This window comes from Microchirus variegatus, assembly GCF_963457635.1.
Source record: "Microchirus variegatus genome assembly, chromosome: 5".
Taxonomy (NCBI): domain Eukaryota; kingdom Metazoa; phylum Chordata; class Actinopteri; order Pleuronectiformes; family Soleidae; genus Microchirus; species Microchirus variegatus.
Window position 1 is genome coordinate 24,124,161 of NC_139806.1, and position 17,779 is coordinate 24,141,939.

Genomic DNA, 17,779 nt, shown 5'->3' on the forward strand with positions numbered 1-17,779 from the left:
CGCCCCTTGGTGATTTCTGCGTTTCCCATTGGCTCAAAGTGAATGTCAATCACAGAGAAGTCCGAGCTACGTGAGCTCTGATTCGATGGCGATATTTGCGCTTCGGTACAGTTTTTCATTGCGTCTTTGTTCAAGTGGTGTGTGTGTGTTTTTGTATTTAGGACATTTTCTGGTATAAACACTGACCTTGTCAGGGCCAGTAGTCCTCGTGGAGACTAAAACCTGGTTCTGGAGTGGCACAACCTCATTTTTAGGAACAGGATAAGTTTGTGCGTGTGTGGGAGATCTGTTTCAGATCTGCGACATTTGAGAACTAAAAACCCACATCCACAGAAAACCTCCATCAAAATCCATTGTTTACTATCCAAGTTTTGGTGCTTAGTGACAAACACAGGCAAAAACATCCTTTGTGAAGGTCAAGAATAAAAAATAGAAGAGTTAAAACAATATCCACATAAAGTCAACAATAATGGAATACCTGCACAAATGAGCAGATATTTAAATAAGCAATGAATAAATAATACATTAAAACAAATTTAAATTGGAGTAAAACAGCAATTGACACACATTAGGGGTTTTCCTTAAGTTTTATCTGCTAAAGGTGTAATCCAACGAAAGAATAAAGATATGTTATCGGTGCGGTTCTGTTCAGAATCTAATGTGATGCAAACACCAGTAAGAACACAAGACTTAGAAAAAGGAGGAAACATCATCTTACATGTTATAATTTAATGTTGAATGATGTACAGACTAGTACAATGAAACAAAAATAAACTGTACCAAACTAGAAAATAAATCCTTTAAAACTAAATCATGTTATTATTCGTCATCTTCCATAAGAACAAAACCTTACGTGTAAACTAGTAAATCATTAAACTAATAGCTGTGGAATCATGATTCTGAGGGTAACAAAATAAAGATTTGGTCTTTTGTAGCGCAGTGCCTGAGAACATGACTAGAGGCTCTGCTTAGTTGTTTGCACATCAGAGAAAACTAAAAATCATACACAAAAGTCACACACACTCGCATTCACACATTACGCACACACATATATAGACATCAACCGAGATCCCAAAACCCTTTTCGATTGGTCTCAACTGGCCATAGAATCCATTTAATAAAACAAATGGAAAAAATATTCTCCTGTGATCCATATCAAAGGTAGGTAGAGGTGGTTATTTTTCGAGCATATTGTTTTTCACGTTCCAGAAATGACAGACTGAAAAATAGCTACAAAGTTAAATATGTTTAGCGGGTATGTTTAAATACTTACTGTGGTGTCCTGAAAGCTCTGCTGTGTACCACTGCCTTATATTAAATATTAAGGAAATGTAGACAATAAAAGAAAATGATGCTCAGATAGTGACACTCTTTTCCCACAGCAGGCTGGAAATACTCTTTAAAAGACCACATTTCGCTCCTCTATCCATTAACAGTGTCTGTTATGCACAAGCGTAAATGTTTGAAATACTGACTGTCACTTTAATCAGGCATTAATAACAGACTGAGGATAAGAATAACCTGTTATACATAAACTAGGTGTCCTACTGCACATCCAGCTGTGCAGGCTGCAAAACTACATAACCCTATCCTGCCCCCTGCTGTAAGTATTGATTCTGTATGATCCACATATTGTAAAAACAGAGTGAGTTCACTTTTTGACTGAACTGTTTTAAAGTTATAAATAAAGATGTTCTCCTGTTCTCCTGAATGGAAAATTAAGGCAGCAATGCCAGTTTCATCTGAGTTAACCTGACTGACTGAGTCCTGAATGTGGTTACAGAGAGAAATGTTTTGCAATGTTTTGTTAGGAAGCGGGATATACTGCAGTTTATATATAAGATTTTTTTTAAAAATGGGTAAAGACAGGTACCTTTATTTCCACAGCAAAGTTGTGACTAATCGCTGTGGGTTGACAGCTTCCCTGCTCTTAAGGGAAAAGTAGCAGGAGGCGAGGGGGCACTAGTGGGTGTGGCAAATCAAATCATAGTCGTATTTTCTGTCAGAAAAACACAGGGAGATAGTTTCAGCACTACTCTCCAGTGTACCACAGAGTGTGTCATCAGACAGGATAAGACTGATGCCACTTCCCCCATAGGAGCAGAAGCAGAGAAACATGCAAGGTTGTCTTCGAGAACAGCAGTCCTTCTGTGGTTCACACTCTCGTATGTGTCAGACATGCACACTCACACTCACACTCATTCGCACTCCTTCATTTCCCAAAACTGCCAAAGTTAGCAAAGGCATCTTGTTTGGGTGGAACCACAGCTGGGGCGATGGAGTGAGTCAGGCCCATCCCGACTCCTGGTGCTCCCATGCCACCCATCATCACTGGAGTGGTCATGCCCATATTCATGCTCATGTTCATTCCCATCATGCCTTGGTTTACAGGAATCCCGCTCATCCCCATGGTACCCGAGGTCATTGAAGGTGGCATACCCGCAGCCAAAGACGCAGACATGCCAGTTGCTATACCCATCGCCATGGCACTGCCTGCCATCATGGGATTGGCTGGCGGTCTGATGGGTGTCACATGAGGTGGGGAGCTCAGGTTCAGTCCTCCGAAGTTCTGGGCCAACAGGTTGATGGGAGGAACTCCTGCACAAGCGGGGAAGAGTTTTATTCTATGAATTATGTCAAATTATAACACTGATCTAAACATGATGTGTTCTAGCTTAAACGCACAAATCTGCATACAAAATGCTGTACCTTGTTGCTGGATGATGTTGTTGAGAGTGGGTGGCGTCTTACTGGGGTTGAGGCCAGCTGACAGGAAGTCCAGGCTGATGTTGACAGAAGGATCGGACCACGTCGACCCCAACGACCCTTGACCTCCAACCCCGACCTTCTGCTGTTGTCCTAATGGCTGCTGAGATGTCATGGCTCCCAAACTCTGAAAAAAAATCACATATTTTACACTCTGATAAACACACACAATATTATATATAAAATAATACACATCGAAAAAGAGCTAATGTTCAATTTAGTGTGAATTTTAGAGGCCCAGTGTGTAAGAATTTGTGACAACTAATGGTCTGGTCTGAACCTGCAGATTGTAACTTGAAATGCACACGCTGGTTTGTCTTTCTCAAAACTCTAGAAGTACTAAAGTACTATATAAAGTGATTTATAGTATAGAATATCCAGTATCTCTTTATAAACCTTGCTAAATGTTACACACTGGACCTTTGTTATTATAACCTATGCTGGTCAATGTTTGATGAAGACGTGTACTTCACTTACCTGTTGTGAGCGAGACAGTGGCATGGCGACAGATGCTCCTGGTGTTGCTCCTCCCAGAGAGAAAGTCAGGCTCTGAGACGCACTCAGTGTTGCGTGTGGATTGGTTAACTGATTAACTCCACCCATCAGGTCAAACAACTCTGCAGAGGGAGGGACGGGGGGAGGGTTCAAGCCTGTGGCTTTGGGCGACTGGACGCTGCCAAACAGGTCAGTAATGGGATGAGATGGAGCAGCGTTGGATGAAGCGGAAGGATTGGCAGAGAAGGCGCTCCAGTCTCCAAATTCTCCATTTGCATTGGATGATGCAGCAGCTGGTCAAAGGAGAGGAGTGACGTGTTTAATTAGGACATCAGAAGTATGACAACAATTGCCCGATGCTGTCCTAAATCCACATTCTTGTTTATTAAAATCTACTTTTTCTGCATTTGAAATTCATTTGTCTATGATGAAAGTTACCTGTGGAGGTTGGGAGGCTGGCTGAGGCAGCAGGAGAGGAGAAGTCAGCAAATCCAGCAATGAGGTCTGAACTTCCACCTGGATGGAGACAAAAACATCTGTATTCATAAAAAAGCAAGAATCTGACAACTCAAACTATGGCCCGATGCTTTAAAGCCATGTCATCCTTATCTTTGGGAGTGTAGATGTTCGTTGTTACCTGTTGTGGTGCTCTGACGGGATGAAGGGTCGATCTCTAACAGGTCAGCAAGGCCACTACTGGATGACTGCTTGGCTGATGACTAACAAGGGAAGAGAAGGCAGTAAAAACATGAGCTGCTGCCATTGTGTGTCACTTTTGGAAACATGCGAGCGTGAACACGAGTACCTTCTCATCTGGACTCTTGTCTCCAGTGTAGTGAGCTGCAGCACCGAGGTCCAGAGTCTTGTTGCTTGAGCCGCCACTACGTTTCCGCGTGGTGGTGGTGGTGGTTTCTGTCGCTTGTGTGATCTGGATACTCTTCGTCGTGACCGTCTCCTCCTCGTCTTTGAACTCCAGGGTTTCCTGACGACCGTTTCGAGATGCTCGGTCCTCCTCGTTGTCACTATGGCAACCACAATATGGACACATGAGAAACAGAAGTCGGGAGGTTTAGCCGTTATTCCTGAACCATGTCTTTGTACAAAATGCAGCTATTATGAAGAAAGCACATCGGTATTAGTGTTTGACTGATATGGGTTTTTCACTCGCTGAAGCGAACCTTTTGGAATCAGCGTAGATGTTGGCTGTTATACTATAAACTACATATTTAAGTGCATGTAAAGCCATAAAAATATCTATATACTGTTGTCACCACACAGGAAAATGTGCAATTGACAACCTTCCTAATTTAAATAAGGTTCAGACAAACACACGCTTTAGTGGTGACCAAAGCAGGTGAATTTTACCGCTTGTCAGTATTTGAAGAGAATAAAAACATTAATGCTCCAGTATCAAACGTCCTGTGCAACAAAGAGAAGCAACGTCCACCTGCTTTGGAGACTGTACACAAATCTTTTGGATTAAAATATTTTTGTGAATTTAGCAGCATTATTATTATATAAATCTATTATAACAATAGGCTGATCGATTACATACTAAATGGTCGATGCCAATTATTAAAAAAAGTGGCCAAAGGCAGCATAGTTAATTTGTCTACTACCTCTCTCTAAGAACATTCCATGAGTTCAAACAGGCGCTCACGTCTGAGAGTGAGTGTGTTTGTTCACCTGATTCTGTCAGGCGAGTCGTCTCGTTCCTTCTTCCTGAACTTGTTGAGCGTGTCGTCGATGGTGCTGCCGATCTTGTCGCTGATCTCTCCGAGCTTCTCGCTGAAGGGAAAAGCTCCTCTGCTCTTATCCCAGTCCTCGTCCCACTTACTCCGATCCAACTCATTCGCTGCAAAGAAGGCGAAGAGAGGCGGACGCGTATTATAAATATGTAAAAGAGCAAATCTTGACATGGTAAATGAAGCATGTAAGTTCAACAATCAATAATCAAACTTATTACATTTGTGTTGATTTATTAAGATAATACTTAAAGCTTATCGAAATATCAAAAATATCAAGTAAATGGGAAGATTCAATAACTTCAGTCTCCACAGGGTTGGGTCAAATAACTTCCCATTATACTGATCAACAATCATTTTGGCCTCTTGAGGATCATCAATAAATACATATTTCAAACAACAAATATATTATTAATCCCTGTGGATTTACAGTTATCACTTTAATCACCATTACATACAGTTTTTACAGCCGCCACCGCCGCCGCCACCACCGCCGCCTCCTCCACCGCCGCCTCCTCCTCCTCCGACTCCACCACCACCACCACCACCACCTCCTCCACCTCCCATACTGTCAGAGGAGACTCCGATGTATTTGTCTTTGTTCTTCTTCGCTTTCTTCCTTTCCTCCCGTAATCTGTCGTCGTCCTGGACGAACTCCACCATCTCCTTCACCTTCTGACGCACATTGATGCCCTGATCCTTTCCATTCTCATCTACAAACAAACACAGCGAAGAACACCCACACCGATGACTTCTGACCTTTTCCTCTTAATAGAATCCCAATCAGGTCATATTTTTTTATCATTCAAGGTTTCATTTTACCATGAACTGTATTCATGCTTGTATGTACAAACTCAATACAAAATTGCTCAATGTTAGTCTGGAATGAGTCAAATGTGCACCAAGAGTTTAAGTCCAGAAACTCACCAATGAAGTGGTAGTTTTCTAATGATCGCAGGTCATAAATGTGTTCTCTGGCACTGGTGACTACTCTTTCAGACCCATTCCTGATCAGATAAGCCAGCAGCAGCAATGCCTGGGAGAGAAAGCAATAAAACGAGAGAAAGCATGAGATGGAGGGAACACAGAATCAGAATACATCGCAAATATAATGAGGAGATGCACGACACCAGCACATCTGGAGAACAACAAACCAAACCGCCCACCAGAGTGGAACCTCACCTTATAGACTCGCCTCCAGTTCTTCTTGTTGTCCTTGAGCATCCTGGTCCACAGCATGTTCATCACCTCTGGGAACTGCTCATACATAAAGGTAGACCTGCACACGCAAACATCGAAATTAACAAAAGCCTCTAAAGCACAGAAGAATACACTGAGAAAACCTGTGAAAGTAAAGCAAGGCAGAATAAGATCAAAGGAGGGGAGCCTTTCTCTGCTGCCTTAGAGAAAGCATCTGTGCACGCGTTTACATACAGATACAGCAACCGTCTATTTGCATGTCCTACATACTTGGCTATTTCTCCCATCAGCTGTCCAGATGGTCCCCAGGGATCATCGTTGGTGGCCTCTCTCACCTTGGACTCGATCTCCGAGTAGTTCATCACCACGTTGGTGCTGTTGATACACATAACACATGGGTTTCATCATAAAACAGCAGTGCCATCTGACATCCTGAAACACATACTATATACATATGCGAAGAGGCTGAGAGGAGGGAAAAAAGATGCGTCTTATGTCTTGATATGGATATAATATCGATATATGGCCCAGCCCCAACCTCAGGCTGAGGATGCAAATCGTTTTTAAGATAAGAAATCAATCACTTTTGCGCTGATATTGCAGTTTTTCAGATATTCATTTGCTACACAGGTGGAGAATTCTGATTTTGGAACAGCAGGTTGTGGCTTGATGGTAAATGCATCTAGTGTGTTTCATTACGACATGCTTTACGCAACAATATAGCTAAAAAAGCCGAAAAGAACAGCGTAACAGGAAAAAAACCCCACCTCTTTCACTATTTTAACTACAAATCCTTCGGCCCATTCTTCAAAGTTGTATCATCAAACCTCTTTATTACCCTGTTCTTTTCTCTCTCTCACCGTTCAACTGCCATTACTCGAGTTAACAGACAATACCAGATGCCTTTGACTCCGTTATCACCAACAGATGAGGCAGACAAACATCAAGGGCTCTATTATAACATGACTCTGAATGTGCACGGAAAGCCAAGGCTGCCACTGCCAGCTCTATTGAGGTAGATCAATAATGGAGTGTATTCATCATGACCGGCGGGCGCGACCGACAGCTGATGATGCTAATATACAACTGGTGTCTATTACATCTTCATGTTCTCTCTTCCTTTCATCTCTTTACTTTTTTGTGGCCTTTTCCTCCATTTTTCATTCTCTCGACTTCCCTCCTTCATCATTGTTTTCTTATCAAGGTTGTTTTATAATGAATTTGAGGTTTTTCAACCCTGAATAGGCAACATTAGTTTTCAACAACCAGGTCAGGGCAGACTATAAAGTTAGCAGGCCCTCCCCATTGCTTGTCAAATGTTACGAATAGAATGTGTCACATAATATGTCAGATCATGCCTTGCATCATTAGTGATGTCACGAGTATCATCAAAGGCAAACTTGTTTGATAAACACTATAAACCCTAACAAAGATCACTGCTACTAACCCACTAACCGCTAGAATTTAACATCAGAGCTCCAGAAAGAGAAGACATTCACATCTTTTTCCTTGACAAAATCCAAACAAACTGAAAACATGGCAAACACCTGTGAGTGTATGAACAAGAACATGTCTGCTGAAGAAGAGTACCCAGATCTCAGTCAGCACAACAACCACATGGCCAAGGTGTTAACCCTGGACATGTACAGGAAGCTGAGAGAGCAGCCTACACCCAATGGCTTCACCATCGACAACGTGATTCAGACAGGGGTTGATAATCCCGGCCACCCTTTCATCATGACCGTGGGCTGCGTTGCCGGTGATGAGGAGACTTATGAAGTGTTCAAGGACCTGATGGACCCCATCATTGAGGACAGACATGGAGGATACAAACCCACCGACAAGCACAAGACCGACATCAACCCTGACAACCTGAAGGGTGGTGATGACCTCGACCCCAACTATGTCCTGAGCTCCCGTGTCCGAACAGGACGCAGCGTCCGTGGCCTCTCCCTGCCACCACACTGCACCCGAGGCGAGAGGCGCGCCGTGGAGAAACTCTCCATCGAAGCTCTGGCCTCCCTGAGCGGAGACCTGAACGGGAAATACTACGCCCTGAAGAACATGACAGATGCTGAGCAGCAGCAGCTTATTGATGATCACTTTTTGTTCGATAAGCCCGTGTCTCCTCTGTTGCTGGCCGCAGGGATGGCTCGTGACTGGCCCGATGGCAGGGGTATCTGGCACAACGACAACAAGACGTTTCTGGTATGGGTGAATGAGGAGGACCACCTGCGTGTGATCTCCATGCAGACAGGAGGCAACATGAAAGAGGTGTTCAATCGTTTCTGCACCGGCCTAACCCAGATCGAGAACCTGTTCAAGGAAAAAGGCCAGGCTTTCATGTGGAATGAACACCTGGGCTACGTCCTCACATGCCCGTCTAACCTGGGCACTGGTCTGCGTGCAGGTGTGCATGTGAAGCTGCCAAACGTGAGCAAAAACGCCAATTTTGATGAGGTCCTGAAGAGGATGAGGCTCCAGAAACGTGGAACAGGTGGCGTGGACACCGATGCTGTGGGAGGAGTGTTTGACATCTCGAATGCTGACAGACTGGGCTTCTCTGAGGTGGATCTGGTGCAGATGGTGGTCGACGGAGTCAAGCTGCTGATCGAAATGGAGAAGAAGCTGGAGGCGGGACAGTCCATTGACGACCTGATGCCCGCCCAGAAGTAAAAGCCATTTGAGACACAGCCTCCTCAACTCTACCCTCAGATAGGTTACGGGGGAAAGTTGTGGAGAAGTTGAAGAGGAGGCAGAGGAAAGAAGGAAACATGGAGAAGAAGGAAAAGAAGGAGGATATCCAGAAGGGCGCCATGAAACACCTCTGCTAACTGTGTCGTTAAAGGAAAATGACAGCCTTAGATTTACACAATAACGAGACAAATACACATTCTTTTAGTTTAGTTGGTATATTGATTTTGGTTAATCTCAAGGGAGTAAAAGAAAATAGTAAATATTGATTCGAATGAAATGCTACTTGTACTATGTTGATTATATAGACCTTTATAGTCTGTCCACTTGGATTTTTTGGAATTGTGTAATAACTTAGTGATACAATCTGAATGGACACCAAAGAATCTCGTTGATGATGAAGTATGTCCCTTCAGCTCAATTATCCCTTGATGACATGATATTATGATAATGATAGTTTATCAATATGTATTGTATGGTCATAATAAATAGATTTAATATAGAATAAACTGTCTTTCTTCTTTTTTGGGTGTGGGGGTCCCAAACGTATACAAACAATCACAAACATAACTCCATGAAGAAAATAATCACAACAGCAGCGCTTTAAAAACAAATGACACGTTTTTTTAAGCTTTGTTGTTTGTGCTCAGGACCATGGGGGGCAAGGGCACGGTGCATGATGGGTAACTAATTGGCAGGGAACTGTTAATTATCTAGTCACTGGCTGTAAACTAGCAGCCACTAATACTGCACTTGATACTCAAAGTGAAATGTCAGGTGAAAGCATCACCGTGCGTATTCCAGCAACATCAGCAGCAACAGAACACAAATAACACAGCCGAGCTGGGTTTAGAAATGATGGCCGAATTAGCTAGCTAGATAGCTTTCATTAGGGATAGGAAACAACTCGATTTCCGGTTTAAAATATCGCGGGGTTCATATCCCATGCGTACCATAGTGGGGGGGAAAGGACACAAGAGCAGGTGCATCTCTAAGACACACATGTACAGCAAATATACGCTACAAGGATGAAAACTGGCAAGTAGCCAGCTAGGCTAACAGCTGAGGGCTAGGTCCGTGACGTCACGGCCCGTATCCTCTCAGGTCGGCGGGTAAAGCTGCTGCTGATGATGCCCGAGTACTTGCAGCCGGTTAGCTTAGCATCCACCTGCTCCGCGGTACTCACGCTTTGTCCACCAGCTCTCTGACTTTCCACATATTTAGCATCTCCGCACGGGACTGCGGGCTCGCCGCCTCAATACTGCGTCACCCCCGTGTCTCGACGCCCCACAAGACAGCAGTGGTATCCGGTTATTGACAACGACAGTCCCCCCCCTTCCCTGAGCTCCACGATGGGCCCTGGGTGTTGTACGGCCGCTGCGGTTAACGGACCGGCCCCAGTTGCTACGGAAACGTCCTGCCTACGTCACTGAAACGTCCACGCTCGCTTTCATATATTATAAAATATATATATCATATTTTATATAAAATATATATATATGAAACATATACACATATAAGGCGTATAGTTGTGTATATATGATTTATGTAGTAGTGTATAGTGTATACCATTCCCATACGAAATATGCATATATAATGTGTAAATTAAATCAAGAATTGACGTTTCAGAGAATGTGGCCTGTGGGCAACATACCAGCCACATAATATTAATTTATAATGGAGGTTTTTTTTTTTGTCTTAAATTAATTTTTGGATCATAAATTAAATGGAAGTTTATGTTGTTCCATGTCAACACAGACACTTTTAATTTTCTGTGAAATATCTGTCATTGCAATAGCATGATGGAATTTTGTGATATAATTTTAAGCTCATTTGAATCGTTTTTTAGACTTTTAAAGATCAATACTGGCCAGACTAGATGCTCGGTGGCCCCAATCAATGGGCAAATAAATGTCGTATGTCCCTTTAAATCACGTTCAACCATATTTACAGCAATATTAGCAAATTTCCTGTCAGTTTGTTTACATTTTGCACCACTAGATGGCAGTATATCTCCACTTATCTCCACTGAAATAAAAAGCACTAATTACAGTTATAAAGGTGACATTTAGGCCATTTTTTAATCCATGTCCAACAACATACAACAATTACAAATCCTCATTTCAGGGTAAACATCCTCCTGAATGGCAAATGGTCAACACCAAAATAATTTATTAAGAAAATAAATGTACATCTTTAAAAAATATACAGTCATTATGCTTCATGGACACTGACTGACATCTCGGTAAGTAAAAGGTTTGTGTCAAGACACATTCACATTTGTGGAGAAGCCATGACGACCGACACACATGCTGGAATACTTGCAGGTACGAGGTGTAAGGATGCATTGAAATGTCTGTTCACTGTGAAGGACACATCGGAGAATGCAAAGAGAAGCAGTGAACCTCAAGGGGTTCAGATACAGTGTAAGGCCCGGTTCACACTGGGTGTGCATCGTGGCTGTCCTGCATACGTGCACTGCAATACTGTCTCCCCTCACCACCAATGTGATTATGGCTTAACTTTCTGATTTATCATAGACAGAAAACGCCACACAATTTAGTGTGGCGTATTTACTGAAACAAAGAGAGAGAGAATCTGCACAGCTGCTAAAATTGCTTTTAAAATATAATATTTATGTTTTTCATGTATTCAGATTCAGCTAAAATGATTGTAAAAGGAGCAGTTTTAAGTACAATTGCAGCTACAATGTCAACACTTATTTGTTCACATGGACACTGAAATGAAAACAGCCACAGCCAGTGTGAATCAGGCCCTCAAGTGATTTGAACACAAAACCACTTCAGGAATCTGGATTTTAAAATCCTCCAGCTGTAAACAGAGACAACACTGCACTCAAGTCTTAGTAACAAGTCAAAAATACACATGGGACAGTTTAAAAAAATCTTCATATAAGATATAATTACTGAAGAGCTGGTTCTGTTAAAGGTGCATTCATATCGTGGAGCCTGGGAAAAACAACTGGATTTTCCTCCTTTTCCTTAACTGGAGTTTGAAGATCCGGCTGTTTTCGAACCCTAAGACAAAGAAAAGATTCAGAGTTTACTGATGAGTAGAAATTAAAAAGCAAAATAAAAATGAAGAGGAAATCTACATCCACAAAAATGGAATAATAATAAAAAAATACATTGCTTCCTAAATTCGGTTGTTTTACACCGAGTAAAGAGAAAGAAAGAAGAAATTAGCCCATTTGTCTTAATCTCACCTGTGAGTCGTCGAATGGAGATGCCAAGGGCTCTGATCTGGTGTAGTTTGGCGGGTTAGCGTGAGGGTCGTAACCGAGACGAGCCAGCATGGGTGCGATTTCAGCCATGTCGTTTAACACGTCAAAGGGAATGTGTCCCACCCACTTGGACAGGGCGTCTGTGTTCACCGGCTTAATCACCTGATCCGTCGATCGCTCGACCCTGCATGGACACAAACACCAGCGTCTTTAATAAATATATATACATAGAAAATCTCACAAGCAAATGAGCCAATACAGAGAATTCAAAATGCCTAAATAACAATAATAATGACACAAAGTCTTCAGCCTAAAGAAAATCAAGATAAACATCAGACTACAGCTCAAATCATTAGTTCATGAAAGCTGAATCAAAGTTTACCACTTTAATCAATTTAATGTCAATGATATTATTAAAATTGTGAAAATAAGCTGGGTAGAACTGCATATCTTTAGGACAAAAATTAAGAATTAACAAATAAAATGTCATATTTTGCATCCAAAATGATGAACTGACAAATCAAGAAAAAAGCCATGAGCATTATACAAATAATTATCTACAATTTTGTCAGGCGATCATATCCTTGACAAATTGTTTTATCGTCGAGTATCGAGTCCTTTTTTTTAACCTGGCCTCATTGATTTCGACTTGCAACAGCAGATCAAAATAACAGGTCAAAATATCTCACAGGTCACTGACAGGGGTTTCATTCCTGACTCTGCTCTCTTGACTTGCTGCTGTGGACAAATCAATCTATAGATCCGAGTTTTAAATGACCTGTGTCACCTTTCTTTCATCCACATAAAGTACTGTCAAGAAGAAAATGCATGTAATTCATTGGGACGGTCATTATTTGAATAATCTGCTCCTAGAAATGCATGTTTTTTTTGCTGATTTATCATTTTCATATTTTTCTACCATTGTGCATCACCTGTTACTGTGTTTTTATTGCTTATTCTGTGAAATGTCAACTGAAGCCATCTGCACGGCTGATACCGCTGCAGCTAAGAGATGATCAGCGTGGTGTCTGCTTACACAGCACATACAGTACTCACTTGGACAGAGACACACCACCAGCCTTTCCGATCAGCTCCTCGTGGTGCAGCACTGACAGATCCCACTGCAGGTCTAGGAATTGAAGTAACTTCCTCATTTCCACCTCCGGATACAAGACAAGTTGCTCATAGTGAACAGGCAGACATACGTCTTTCCCCGCTGCCTGGCACTGGCTGAACATGGTGTCTACTGCGCTGCTCCACTTGGTCAGACAGTCCCTGTAGCTGGTCAGGTCGAAGCCAGAGATGGTGACCTATGAATGGAGACATCATATTAACAATCAAAGGTGTTCGCGCTGGAACTAACTTGTCAGGTTTGTCCTGGTAACAGTAAACCGGTGTACCTTGCGTGATATCATGGAGTGGACTGTTGCCCGCCCGTCTCGTAGCATGAGCACAAATTTTGCTTTCGGGAAGATGCGAGCCAGGTATGACAGAGACTTCAAGGCAAAAGGGTCCTTATTGCAAAGGCGAGGTGCAGGTTCTCCATGGCCGACTATCACCTAGAAATACACATGGGACAACAGTGACTATTTTAACTAAGCTATGTTCTTAACTTTTAATGTAGATTAGCCCTTATTTATTTTAACAATTTGTGCAGCTTTGAAAACAGTGGGCTCTAAAAAGTGTGAACTAAGAAAACTTGAAAAGAAGAAGTGGATAAATCAGTATTATTGTTATTACTTCATTAACTACCACTTATCATTTGAGCTGAAGGCTGGATTGTGTGAGGAAGCTGGAGTGCATGAAAAACAAAATGTCTGCACATGTAGTGCAATTATAAACAGCCTTTTCAATAAAAATGATGTTTAAGCTTAATATTAAATACATAATTTAACAGAATTTTTTTTACTGACAACATTTGTCAAGTTTCTGAAATCAATCATTTGTTATTTGTAATAATTGGACAATTAATAAAATATAGATTAATCAGCCCAACAGATAAATCGGTACTGAGCAGCTCACCTCTAACAAGAACGCTCTCACCGCTGAATCCAACACCTGGTCAGTGACGCCTGCCTCCTCCAATCGTATCCTCTCTTTAACAGAGCGACTCCAGGTGGCCCGCATGGCCAGGAGGCGAGGGATCACTCGGGTCTCTTCACCACAGCGTACGGCATTGTGGGCATCCAGCATGACACGCATGAGCGTGGTGCCGCTCCGGGGAAAGCCTCCGATAAAGATGAGCGGTGTTTCTTCTGGGAAGTGTTCAGGGAGGGGCAGGCTCTGATTGACTGAGCCCAGGTTGAGCTCCATCCATCGGTGCCGGTGGCTTTTTTGAGGGCACTCAATCCCACTCATGCCCAGGTAGAGCAGGGACGCAGAACAAAGGAGCACGCAGCCCAGCAGCAGACTTGACCTGCTGGTCCTCATGGTGGCTGGGTGCGTTTGGGAGTCAAGAGGGCATGAGAATTAGGGGCGCCTTCAATTTCAGTAAAAGCCAGTTAGATGTAGTTTGACAGTCAGAAAGGGACGAGAGTGCAGCTGAGATGCAGAGTAAGCCTGGACAGAGGCCAGGGGGCTGCAGTCAGATGCTGATTGGGACTCCTCACTCCTCGGTAGGTCCTCGTGTTAGAGAGAAAGATGCAGGCTTGTTGCATTCCACAGCTGACCATTTCTTTCATCCATTGTCCCTACAGTATAAATACACAAGAAAGATTTGCACCAGAATTAGTTGATACTATTAAAACCAAACTGTAAATCCTCTTACATAATTATGTCATGACTTACTAAGCAACAAAACAAAAATTATTTATCTTTTTCCAAATGTTTAAAAATTACTAAGTGCAAAAATGATCATGAATGTGCTACTGTGGAATCAGTAAGAAGGGTGCAATGGTGGCTGGCTGCTGTGTTATTTCTGCCAAGAACACATGCACACACTTCCAAAGGATCTGAAAAGCATCCACTCTGTTTACAAAGATGCAATTCTGCAACTTCCATCTGGCAGGCGGCCACAGACTCTGAAGCCATATCAAAATTCACTGCGGCATGAAATGCAAACACACTCTGAGACAGTGTATCTGCACACGCTAATTACAGCCTCCTCATGTTTTCATTTGTGCTGACAGTTTCTGCCACGTTGAAACGCAGAGCCATTTGTTTATTACCACACAAGGCGTACATGCTACTTCCCCTTTTATCTCCCAACGCATTAGTAGTTTCATTACTTCTATTATTATTACTATGACAAAACACACAAGCCTGACAAACAAACAGAGCCCTCATTACTCTGACTTTAATAACAATATAGTTCTACAACCACACCAATTCATAACACAAATAGCAAGTTGCGTGGAGAAGCTAAATGCAATATGTCCCCTTTTCATCTTGTTTGAATAGATGCGAAGGGAGCGTCACATCTGGATGCAACGTGGGAAATCCTCGTCTATCCGTGCAAGAGTAGCCTGCCCATAAAATTCAGACTGACCATGAAAGCAAACAGGAAAAACAGCTGGAAATGAGGACATCTCGACCTGGCAGTAGGGATGCTTTCTTGAATGCTGCATTAATCGTGCTAAATCCAGTGGTATACAGAAGCTTTATGTGTAATTGTAATATGCTTCTATGCAGAGATTAAGCCACTTGGAGATTTAGACCAATGGTTTGAGAAAGGCTTTGCTGCACACAAGGTTTTATACACATTAAGAAATAAAAAAGAATTCTCATGAATAGCTATGTATTATAGAAGCGGCAGAAACAATGACTTCTGAAAATGTGAATAATAAAGACCATAACTATCTCTTCAGGTAAGACAGAAAGACAAGCTGCAGATACTGTCTGTGACAGCTCTATAAAAAGTGGCCTTGAAAAGGCCACGATGTTCTCTGTTCAGCAACAAATCAACAAAAAAGGCAATAATAACAATAAAATGGCAGCTTGTGACCATGCAGTCTGAGAACAGCAAACTGTTGCCTTCTATCCACATGCATCCAAGCTTCTTTAGGATCAACAACACACAGAAATATTCCCTTGATATTCCAGGTCGTGAAGGACGATCTATTGATTTAACAGTAATATAATGTAACCTCGGCCACACGGTTGGCAAAGTGGTTAGCGCTCTTGCCTTTGCAGCAAGAAGACCTGGGTTCGAGGGCCTTTCTGCATGGAGTTTGCATGTTCTCCCTGTGTGTGCGTGGGTTTTCTCCAGGTTCTCCGGCTTCCTCCCACAGTCCAAAAACATGCAATATGGGGATTAAGGATTAGGTAAATTGGTCACTCTAAATTGACCCGTTGTGGCCCTGCGATGGATTGGCGAACTGGTGTACCCCGCCTATCACCATATATCAGCTGAGATCGGCACAGCAGACCCCTCCCCCAACCCTCCTGTGGAAGATAAGAAGGTAGAAACATAGCGTAACAGACACATCAACTTACAAAAATGCTAAAATAACATCAAAGCTCCACAAAGCCACGCTCCTTTCCTTGCAAGAATAGTAAACCTGCATTAATCATTTAAACTAACCTGAAACTAAATTAACTCAATACTGGCTCCTACAAGGAAGTATTGACTTCCTGCCAAAGTGTAACAAAAATATGCAACTCTAAGCTTAAGTTAATATTTTGAGATATCGTATTACAGTCCTTCCCTTTGCTTTCTGCTACATCCTCCTCAGTGGTGGGGAAAAACGTCAAATGAATTCAATCTTCATTTGCATCATGAACAACTGATGCCTTTTCACTGAAGAGGCTTTGTGGATATCGTTATGCACACTGGTGACATAAAGTAACCTGCAGGTTGTCAAGAAAGCCTTTTTGTTACTCACAGTCGGGAGCATTGACACTGATTTCCTGCTGAAGTAGGGAAACAGCGGGAGAGTGTGCAACTTCCACATTTTACCTTCACTCCAGCTCAAATTGTTGTAAAGATTCTATTTGTGCATACATTTATTTGAATGGTCTCCATTAGATGACTTTAGCTGTGTGGGGAACCTGGGGTTCTTTCTGCACACAATTAATCACACAATAATCAAATCATGAACATATTGCACTGGTACAGATTCCCAGGCCCAAAACTCCTGCACATTAGATGAAGATTTTTGCTAGGGCTGCAAACGTTTGGTCCAGAAAATGTCATCTTTAATAGCTGAAAAATCAGAGGACCTGTTTTAATGCTTTATGTAAGAATTATCAATTATCTAAATAGGTGTAATAATCGATTAATTAAGTATTCAATTTGGCACTAATGTTTGCTGTCAAAATCAAACAAATCCAAGACCACTCAAACCAGGTCTGCTTTGACTATTTTTTCAGATGAAGGAGAAATAAAATTGGTCAGATATATCATATATCGGCAATATCTTCAAAGGAAAAAAACATATCGGTCGACATATACTGGCAAGTAGATCCTGTTGACTTCTGCGCAAACTAGACGCATGGTGGAAAGGTAAACTGGGCAAAGCTACAATAACACAGCAGCCCAACTGTGTGTATTACGGCAGATTAACGGGATTACGAAGCGAAAGCCCAGCAGCCACGAACATCTGGCCTCAATTCAGGATGCGTCTTGCCTGCGAAAAAATGTACCCGAGGCGGTCAGCTTCCAGGTGAATGACCTGTTATCAGTCTAACCGTCCGT

General features: G+C 42.3%; 3 protein-coding genes across 3 annotated transcripts; 1 reads left to right on the forward strand and 2 right to left on the reverse strand.

The window, feature by feature from the left end:
* Positions 1–2,212: 2,212 nt before the first annotated feature.
* Positions 2,213–10,127, reverse strand: LOC310927006 (clathrin interactor 1-like; the record flags this gene model as incomplete). The annotated part of the gene is made up of 12 exons (XM_083889240.1): positions 2,213–2,598; positions 2,710–2,893; positions 3,244–3,554; positions 3,700–3,777; positions 3,899–3,980; positions 4,067–4,283; positions 4,948–5,116; positions 5,465–5,719; positions 5,934–6,042; positions 6,189–6,285; positions 6,477–6,581; positions 10,087–10,127. 12 exons carry the CDS (start codon positions 10,125–10,127, stop codon positions 2,213–2,215), a joined length of 2,034 nt encoding a protein of 677 aa, XP_083745366.1.
* Positions 7,743–8,882, forward strand: LOC310926669 (creatine kinase, testis isozyme; the record flags this gene model as incomplete). The annotated part of the gene is made up of 1 exon (XM_083888852.1): positions 7,743–8,882. The coding sequence occupies one exon, from the start codon at positions 7,743–7,745 to the stop codon at positions 8,880–8,882; it is 1,140 nt and encodes a 379-aa protein (XP_083744978.1).
* Positions 10,128–11,158: 1,031 nt separating the features above from the next.
* Positions 11,159–14,607, reverse strand: tpst1l (tyrosylprotein sulfotransferase 1, like). The gene is made up of 5 exons (XM_083889225.1): positions 14,167–14,607; positions 13,545–13,703; positions 13,201–13,454; positions 12,127–12,328; positions 11,159–11,938 (listed from the first exon to the last, which is right to left on the reverse strand). The coding sequence occupies exons 1-5, from the start codon at positions 14,572–14,574 to the stop codon at positions 11,903–11,905; spliced, it is 1,059 nt and encodes a 352-aa protein (XP_083745351.1). The 5' UTR covers positions 14,575–14,607; the 3' UTR covers positions 11,159–11,902.
* Between the last annotated feature and the right edge of the window lie 3,172 nt (positions 14,608–17,779).